The 10,095-nt window shown below is 36.4% G+C and overlaps 1 protein-coding gene across 1 annotated transcript in view; it reads left to right on the top strand.

Annotated features, from left to right (window-relative positions):
* Window positions 1-7,552, top strand: part of PHACTR3 (phosphatase and actin regulator 3) — a 47,605-nt gene extending 40,053 nt beyond the window's left edge. The window contains exons 3-6 of the mRNA XM_008579700.1: window positions 1,389-1,450; window positions 2,723-2,863; window positions 4,923-4,999; window positions 6,964-7,552. Of these exons, the coding sequence (XP_008577922.1) occupies window positions 1,389-1,450; window positions 2,723-2,863; window positions 4,923-4,999; window positions 6,964-6,979 (296 nt within the window). The 3' untranslated portion in view covers window positions 6,980-7,552. The remainder of the gene's footprint in view (window positions 1-1,388; window positions 1,451-2,722; window positions 2,864-4,922; window positions 5,000-6,963) is intronic.
* Window positions 7,553-10,095: the final 2,543 nt, after the last annotated feature.

Here is a 10,095-nt window from a genome sequence, read left to right as displayed (position 1 = left end):
AGACTTGATTTTGCTTCAGTTTTTTCACATAGAGACTAGACTTGGGATTTGTCCATGGACTCATTTTAAGAAATCTGAAGAATTAATTTAATATCACACTAAAATCCTTCATGGCTGGACTTATATGTGATACTTTGGCAATTTTTTTTCTAATTGTATCATCACCTTTCTGATTATAGCTTCCAAGTATGGTTTCTTTTGGTTTATCATTTAGATAAAGAACCAAGCACACAACAGGGTTTCATTTCTTTTTCTAAAACACCTAATCTAAAATGACTCTCTTTTTAAAAATCACTGAAAAGTGCAATGGCTAATATATTAAACACACATATATCCAATCTCTCAAGTGTACAGTGTTTTAAATGCATCTTTTAAGTAAAGGCAGATAATGTGAAATTATGTTAATTGCGAGTAGCAGGATTTCTCTTTCCAAAACTTGGCAGTATTTCTAGGAGTACTGATGGTTGAGATATCTTTCCTAGGAATTAGAGCTCTGTTTAGGTCAGGGACCTGTGGCATTATTTGGTAACACACAGCACCAAAAATAGGACAGCCATTATCTTGTATCCCAGGGCAAGGCATACATTTTATTTTATACTACATCTCAGCACTCTGGTCTATTTTTAGCTTTCAAGTATAGATGTGAACACAGCTTGAATGTTAATAGTCACAATTCACCAAGCAAAGCCAATTTCGGTGAGGGACTTGGGCTCCTTTCAAAGTCACTATCATACAAAAGTGTTTGCGCTTTAGCAATGGAGAGTCAGCCAGGTTCATGGACGTGTACAGATTTGAAATATACCCCCAAAATCTAAATTCCAGGCAAGCATATGTTGCCCAGGATCTGAAGAGAGTGTTGCATATATTGTGTTGTTTGGCTAAAAAGTATGCACACCTATTAAATTGAAAAAACCAAAAAGGCAGTGACAGTGCTATTTATATTCAAATGTATTTATACATTTATTTACTCACTTTACTACAGCTATTTTTGTGTACCATCTATGTTCCTAGGTGTAAATTTACAGGAAAAGATATTTGGGTAGAGAAGAGAGAGATAATCAGTGAGAAAGAGGGAGACAGACATAGAGATCTGCTTTCTGGAAATAAAGAGCTGTGATATCTGTGGTTGTTTCTAATATAGAGAAGGGCCGAGGACATCAAGGCTGGAACGATAGCAATGCTTCCTTTAGTACAAGCATTTCTATGTAACAATGAGACCATGACTGCCTTGAGCATCCACTGGCAAAGTAGAAACACAAACTGTGATGTAGCAAAAGATGTCCTTAATATCCCACCTTCAGCTACCAGAGATATGGAGATCTTGAATACACTTCCTTGCTCAAGAAAGTCTCAACCTGTTTTTTTCTTTTTACTTTAATCTTTCACAGAAAGGAATGATCAGACAGAGCAGGAAGAAAGAAGAGAAATCAAGCAAAGATTGACAAGAAAGGTACTATAGTTTTAGCGTTTTAGTTCCTGAATAATAATTTTAAAAAGATAGACTAGAAAAAAGCTGCTTCTGTAGCAGTTGGGATGGGTGATGTAAGACATCACTCTGTAATTGTGAGTAATGAGTTCCTGGACAATATGGCATCAGCTGAATCAGAATATTTGTTCAGCAACAATGAAATAAATCACCAGACTACTCTAAAAAGCGGTGCCTTTTGCTACACCCTAACGTGCGACTCTGACATCCCCTCTGGATGACATCCTTCCCCAGCACAGTGGCACTTGGAGAGGCAATACAATCCTGATGACATATACACTTATTTCTAGCCAGAAGTTGACTGGGCATTTTCTTAATTTACACAGTGTCTAAGAAAAGCATACCTGGATATCACTGTTTTACTTTTTAGACCCATTGCTTTTGGTCACCTTCAGTATGGCTAGAAGCTACTTGATTGTAGAAAACTTTACTAGACTGAAGGATTTTTATTTGTGACTCATTTAAAATTTACCATGGCCAATATATGTAGCAACTCTATAAAATTTAAGCTACTTTTAAAGCCCTATTTCTTTTTCTTTTTTTTTTTTTTTTTAAGGATGACCGGTAAGGGGATCTTAGCCCTTGACTTGGTGTCGTCAGCACCACACTCACCCAGTGAGCTAACCGGCCATCCCTATAGGGGATCCAAACCCTGGGCCTTGGTGTTATCAGCACCACACTCTCCCGAGTGAGCCATGGGCCGGCCCCTAAAGCCCTATTTCTAAATTCTAGCTGCTGTTTTCCCCTCTCCACTGTGCTCCGTTTAATAATAATGAAATTCTGTCATTCCATTATTAACAGAATAATGCTGTTAATAGTTAACAGAATATCCTTCTTGAGCTTGATGTGTGAGTACTATCATAGTAATTAGCATTGTAACTTTATCAGTAATTTTCTTTTAAGCTTATCTAATGGTACTTGAAAAGAAGCCTCTAATTGCATAAAATTTATTCTAAGTGAATTCATCAACTATTCCTTGTGCCTGTGCTATGCACTGTCAGGGGTGTGAATCCTTCTTATAAGGATTGAATCCTTGAATCCTGTATTCAAGGAAGGGGGATTGTGATTTATGAGTAACTAATGTAAGCCCTTCACATTAGAGATTGTTTGTATTCAGGATGTATTTCGTGGTTTCAGAGTTTTATTTTTGTTTATAGAAATGTGGTGTTTGTTCAGAGTATTTCAAGAAAGCTAGCTTGGCATATGATAACTAACTGTGATGATCTTTTATTTTAGCTTAATCAGAGACCCACCGTTGATGAATTAAGAGACAGAAAAATCCTGATACGATTCAGTGACTATGTAGAAGTAGCAAAAGCGCAAGACTATGACAGGAGAGCAGACAAACCCTGGACAAGACTGTCAGCAGCAGATAAGGTACAGAACTGTCTGTGCTGGTTGGGGTGTTGAATCTTGTAATAAGGGCAAAACCTGTCATGCCAGGGAGTTTATTCATAGACAATGAGAGCCATTAGCTATTTAAATTAAAGCTATGCCTTGACCAGATGTTGGTTTCACAAAGATAATTCGGGGTCAGAATTGAGCAGTGTCCCCAACTAGGGGACAGTTTGGGCCCTAGGGATATGTGGCAATGTTTGGAGACATTTTTGGTTGTCACAACTGGGGGTGCTATTGCAATGTCTAGTGGGTAGAGGTCAGGGAAGCTGCTAAACATGCACAGAACAGCCCCCGAAGAGAGGATTATTTGGTCCCAGATGTCGAGAGTCGAGAAACCTTAGTCTGAGGGATGAATCAAAAGTAGGTAAAGCTGGAATAAAAGAGATCAGATGGGGGCCGGCCCGGTGGCGCACTGCTACAGTGCGCCGCTTGGGAAGCGTGGCAGCGCTCCCGCCGAGGGTTCGGATCCCACATACAGACCGGTTCCCGCTCACTGGCTGAGCGAGGTGCGGGGAGCAACACTGAGGGTTGCGATCCCGTTGCCGGTCCCAGGCTGGTACGGGCGCGACATTGAGGGTTGCGATCCATTGCCGGTCATGAAAAAAGACAAAAAGGAANCCGGTTCCCGCTCACTGGCTGAGCGAGGTGCGGGGAGCAACACTGAGGGTTGCGATCCCGTTGCCGGTCCCAGGCTGGTACGGGCGCGACACTGAGGGTTGCGATCCATTGCCGGTCATGAAAAAAGACAAAAAGGAAAAAAAAAAAAAAAAAAGAGAGAGATCAGATGATAGGTGTAAACAAAATGAGCTACAGGGGGGACAAAGAGGAATGGAACTGACCCAGGAGGGATTCAGGAAAGCCTCTACAGTGTATATAGAGGAAGCTCTAGATTCTGCCTGGAACTTGTCCAGTTTGAGACATCTCTGGAAACTTCCTGAGGAGTCTGGACTGAACAGTTGTAGAGGCAGGGAGAGATCAAGGAGGCAGTAGGTCACAGAGGCTCTGGGGTGAAGTAGAGGGAATGGACATTTACTGAGCAGAGAGAGGGTAAGTTCTTGTCCATGGTCAAATGCCATTAACCGGCAGGATTTAAGTCCAGGACCATCTGTCTACATAGTATTTCCTTCATACCTTCTTGCCTCTAGTGATTTTCAGAACACTTAAAGCCTTTAGGAAGAGAAAAATTATACATTCAGCCAGTGAATATGCTGAATTTGCTAAGTGTTCATTCTTTATATGCTGAGTAGGTATGTGAGCTTATAAATCAACTCGGAGAAATGCAGACATGTTAGAGTTGGACTAACTCTTGGTTGAAGTGCTCGGAGGATCACAGTGATAGGGGAGAAGAAAAGTGTCTGGCAGCAGACATATTTGAATATGGGAATAATTTGCCTCTGAAATTCTTAACTCAAAGCCTTTGCTTGTCACAAAGGCCATGTCTGATGTTTTTGTTTCACCTGGCCTCTGAGGGCTTATCCGAGAAAGAAGTTCATAATGAAAGTGGGCCTGGGCAAGCTGGAGGAGATGCCCTGAAGAGCCCTTAAGACTTTGATGTAGTTAGAATGACTTTCTAGATTATCTGATTGCAAAATTCCAAGTTCACCAAAATCTGAACTTTACTCATTATTTCAGTGCTCCTACTTCGTTAGTGCCCTGAGTATGTCCTTCGTCCATCTATTAGGTATGGGGGCTGTCTTCCTACTACAGCACAGCAAATTAATGCACTAGAGACTCTCAGAATACCAGCTGCATTCTAGCTTGGTAGGACAATAAAAAATGAGTAAGACAGTCTAAATGCTAAACAAAAAAATCACTTCTTGTTTTTGCTATATATTACAAGATAATATATGAGGATAGTTCAAAAAGTTCATGGAAAGATTCACATCATCTTTTAATTCCATTTTACCACAGACTTTTTGAAGTACCCTCACAGAGTCAGCAAGTATTAGGAATGGCTGTTAATCCATAAACATGATACTAATTTCCTCTGTGAACTTTTGAATTTTCTAAAAAGCAATGTCCTGTTTTTAAATTTCAGGCAGCAATTCGTAAAGAATTAAATGAATACAAAAGTAATGAAATGGAGGTACATGCATCAAGCAAGCATTTGACAAGGTCAGATTTCCGTTGGTATGAATTTTATGATACTTAAACACACAAGCCACAAATAACTATGTATCAAGCTAAACAAATTCAGCATTTCTGCAGAGAACTGTATAGAACAAACAGAATGCACCTCAAAAATGCTGTCTGCTCCCATGGTTTTTTATAGGGCCTGGTGACAGGTGATATGTAGGAGAACAGTATTAAATAGGCCATTGGTTTATTTAAGTAGTTTGTGTATATTTAAGAAAATTGGTCTCAAAGCAATGAAAGTAATTTTCCTATATATTTAATTCCCTTCCTCTAATATTCAGAATTGTTCCAATTTATAGAACTTGCCAATTTATTTATATATACTCACTCTCTACCTTCCTATTTTTTCCTATCTTATTTAAATTTATATTCATATCTTTAACACAAGCTAATGTTCCCCTAAAGCTGAGTGAGCATTCATTTCCTCATCAAATATTTGAGTACCTACTAAGTGCCTGGCACCATTCTAGGTGCTGAGAATACAACTGTGAATATGATAAAGGAGGCTCCCATCTTCATGGAGCTTACCTTCCACTGGGAATGTATTGGCTGATTCTTCCATAATCGAGACTTTTCCCATCAAGGTGAATACATTTTCTATCCATGCTACCATATACAAGGGAAGACACTGAGCTTCTTGGTGATAACATATTTGGTAAAAGATTTACTTCTCTTTACTCACTGAGCTATATATTCATTTAGTATTTCCTCGCTTCTTTTCTATGGCCACAACCAGTGATCAGTAATAATTATTTGAAGTTCTCACACACTTTTTATCCTAAAGACAATGATCATCATGCAACAAGCCTTTAATTGAAGCAGTTGCTTTGTCCTCTCTCCCTTTGTCTAAAGATGCTCAAACCCCAATACAAGGAGAATGGAAATCCTGCATATAAGTAAGGCTTTAAACTAAATAAAATAATGTGTCCCTTTACCTTTCTGTTTGTCATAAACAGTGACTGCAACTGTTATTTAAAAGATTTAGTCTCTAAGCTCAATATGATTATGGAACAGGAACCAGGTATGATGGAATTCTGTCTTTCCCAATGGTTTCAGTATGAATATATTCATCCTTGATGTACTCATCTAGGAAAGAAGAGAAGGCTGGAAGGATAGGAGAAAATTATGCAAATAGTTTGTTTCAAAAATTTTTAAAGATTCCTCCCATGTCTAGTATACTTTTAGGGAGGAATAGATCATCTTATTTTTGATTATTTTGAATAGGTTTTATGTATGTTTAGGAAATAAACATTCTGTAGTAAAACATGCACAGTTATTTATATGTTCATTCTGTTTTAAAGAAATAGGATATAATTACTACATATTCTATGTATGGTAATCTCAAGTTAATATTTTTCCATTATATTTTACTGAAAGATATTATTAAGGATATGTATCTTCTCTCATGAGTTCGATAGCTTTCTAAGATGACAAAGTTTTAAAGAGTGAACTTAAACATCAGAAAATAATTATAAAATCTTTACACCACATTTCAGTACTTCATATCAATTTTAAAGAGTCAGAACAATATTTTTAGTCAAATGAGGTTTTCTTGAGTGTATTAAACATCACTAATGCTACAAAAAACCCTTATAACTCTTTTATAATTTCCAATAATTTATAAATCAATTCATTACTTCTACTGTTTTAGCAAAGCCCTTTCTATGTACTTCAAGGGTTTAACTAGCATCTTTCAAACTAAGTTCTAGGTAGCCCTCAGAATTCAGCATATAATACATGTTCGGGTACAAGAAGGACCTGGGAGTTGGGAGCCCTCTGAGGCTCTGCACTACTTTAACCAGAGCAGCTTGATCCTCATGTTTTACATATTGGACTTCTGAGAAGCTTTTCATAGCAGCAAATTTATTTGTGGAAGGTTTTTGGCAATTTTAACTGTTAGAAATGTATAACCTTAAATTCTCTGACTTTTTCATAATTTCTAGATTCCACAGGCCATAGAGATTTTCTTCTGAGAAGAATTTGTGTTTAATTTTTGATACCAACACTGAACATTCATCAGGGAACTTTCCTGAAATTCAGCTCAAGACTACCTGCTGTGTTTGTGAAGAGAGTAGGATCACACACACAGGTGCAATCTTGGCCTCACTTACCTGCAAGAGGAGTAACCAGAGGACACACTTCCGTCTTTGGTGTCAGAGGAGTGTGAACTGTTGGGGTCAGTTAAGACCCAAAGTAACTCTACCAGAAGAAACCTGTTGTTTGCCTTTCAAACTTGTTTTACAGTTCTGCAGTGTAACAGAGGATGGGCAATGTGCATGTGCAGGCTCACCACTCCCAGGCCTCTGACATGAGGGACATATGACGCAGTGTCATTCAGTATTATGTTGAAAAGACATTTTTATTCTGACCATGATTAATTTGAAAACTCTTTACGTTCATGTTATACAAAATGATTTACTGTATTATACTTTTTCTTTTTTATATAATGTCTAACAAAAAATACAGCTGCAACATTTTGATTCCTGTTAATTTTCTTCTTTAATTAAATGACTACTTATTGCAGGAAATTAACTCAGGCTTTACATTTTCTTGGGGTTGGGATGAGTGATATCTTAGAACAGGGATTTGTGAAATAAGTCAAGTCATTAGAATCCAAACATGAAAGAGAATTCTAACTTATGTGTTTTGTAAATTCTGTCAGTATATATGGTTTGTGCCTTAGAAAATCAAATCATATTTTTCAAGTTAAATTTATGTATCAATGAGTATTAAAAAATGCATATAACCTAGAAATAGGCAATAACTTTAAAAAAAAAATTCTACCAAAAAGAAAATTATGCCCTCTTTGAGTATTTTTAAGTTCACATTTGCAAACATTATTAAAAACCCTGCTATAAAAGACAAAGGTTTAGAATGAGTGGAGATTATTATGAAGAAAGGAAATTTTTGCCCCAGCCCAAAGGTGAAAATTAATCTTTGTCCAAAGGAGGAAACAATCTAAATAACAAACATGTCCTGAAAAATATTTTTACTTGGCTTTTAAATAAGTGTCTTTAGAGAGACGAGCCTTCCCTTTCTCCCTCCCAGACACTGTGAGTCAGGAGGGAAGCACAGTGGCTTGCAGCATGACTAGGAGTTTACAGAACCCGTGCTCAAATCGATACTGTGCACTATTCAGCAAGTTATTTATTTTCTCTATAGAATGATCATATCTTTCTTACACTGCTGTAATGTCTAAATGAGATTAAAGTGCTGGCACAGCATCCAGCATTCTAGGAATCCAATAAATGTTAGCCAGTTAGTACCTGAGCAATTGGGATTCCTCTAACTGCTTACCACACACGCTACCTCATTGTTTTCCACTATCTTTCCTTTTTTACTTGAAGACTTCTTGTGGGTCAGGTGCCTATGGAAACTGCTTAATCCTTGTGGTAGCATTTTATCCAACGGGACTCCTGGTCAGTCCTAGATACTAGCAAACATATTATTAGTTGAATTATTGTTTTCTATAAGAAATTATGTTAGAAAAATTCCAGCTCTACCTCTTATTTGCTTTGTTACCTTCTAAGAACCACTTGACTTCTCTGAGCCTCAACTTCTTTGTGAAATGAGAGATCTAAATACTTTCTAACTGTAAGTCAGTTACTTAATCTTATAAGCATTTAAGATGTATGTATATATATTCTCTCTATATATATTCTGTTTTATTCATAAGCCATTATTTGTGGCCAACCACCAAAAACTTTTAATTCTTCTCTATTTTAAGCTACATATTAGTAGCTCCCCCTATTTTATATTTTATTCAATGAAAAATATTAATTGAAGCCCAAATTATATATAACATATTTCAATCTCCTTCACTTAGAAATATCTGTTTGCTTACTATGAAACAAAGAAAAGGAAAAGTTGGAGGTGTCGGTGATGGGCCATAATAATCTAATACATTGTATATTGACAAAATAAAAATTTAACGGAAAAAAAAAAAAAAAGGAAAAGTTGTTACTGTTCTAGAAACCACTCTGGCCCCCAAAACACAAAGGATCAGTTTTACTTAAAAAAGAACTAGATGAAGCCTGTGGTTAGAGATGACCTGATAGATGGGACACATGTTTAGCTTTTTGCTCAAGTAAAGTCCCATAATTAATGGATAATAAAAATTAAAGTGCAGGATAGTCAAAGGACATTTGGGGTTGGTTCAGAGTCAAAGGTTCTAACATCCTAAAACTAGCAGACATCTTCATTTTAATCAAAATTTTTGGGAACAGTATCTAACTCCTACCATTGTATTTTTATTAATCAAACTATTACTCTAAATTGTACTTCCATATTTCACGTTCTTATTGGGTATTGTAAGGGTTAAGAGATAAACTAGAGCTGTGAATCAAGTATACTTACTCTGCACTTGCTCAGTATACTTAATCTTGTACTAAATAAGTATACAACATCACATGTCAAATATCTCTTAAGTTAGTTGGAGGAAAAAGACTAAAAAGCATTTCATAATCATATGGTACTGGCAATATACATGTGTATGTACAGTCATGCACTGCATAACAATGTTTCAGCAAACAATCAACTGCATATATGACAATGATCCCATATGATTATAAAGGCCATACCATATAGCCTAGGTGTGTAATAGATTATACCATCTAGGCTTATGTAAGTACAATCCATGATGTTCCCACAATGATGAAATTGCCTAATGAAGCATTTCTCAGAACGTATCCCTATCGTTAAGCAACACATGACTATATAAATATGCATATATTGTATAAATTTAAAGAAAAAGTTTATATTCTTAAGAGCATTAGAAGACTTAGGAAAAACTATTTCTGCCTTCTCATTCAGTAACAGAAACAGTATATGAATTATCTGAAATCTTCATTACTAACAGTATTGAATAATGAGGTTTTTATACATTGAATTCACAAATCATTTGCTCCTATTTTAACAAAATATTAATTATTAAAATAACAATATTTAAATCATGAAATTGTTTTTAAGAGTTTAAAAGATTTTTAAAACTTTATTGTAATTTTGTGAGAGGAAATTAGGTCTCTTCTAGAAACACCTATTAAGTTTTAATCTGATATGATGGGGAATAGTATATC

The sequence above is a fragment of the Galeopterus variegatus genome, unplaced genomic scaffold (assembly GCF_000696425.1).
Source record: "Galeopterus variegatus unplaced genomic scaffold, G_variegatus-3.0.2 Scaffold1944, whole genome shotgun sequence".
Lineage (NCBI taxonomy): Eukaryota > Metazoa > Chordata > Mammalia > Dermoptera > Cynocephalidae > Galeopterus > Galeopterus variegatus.
This window is presented reverse-complemented; position numbering and strand designations above follow the sequence as displayed.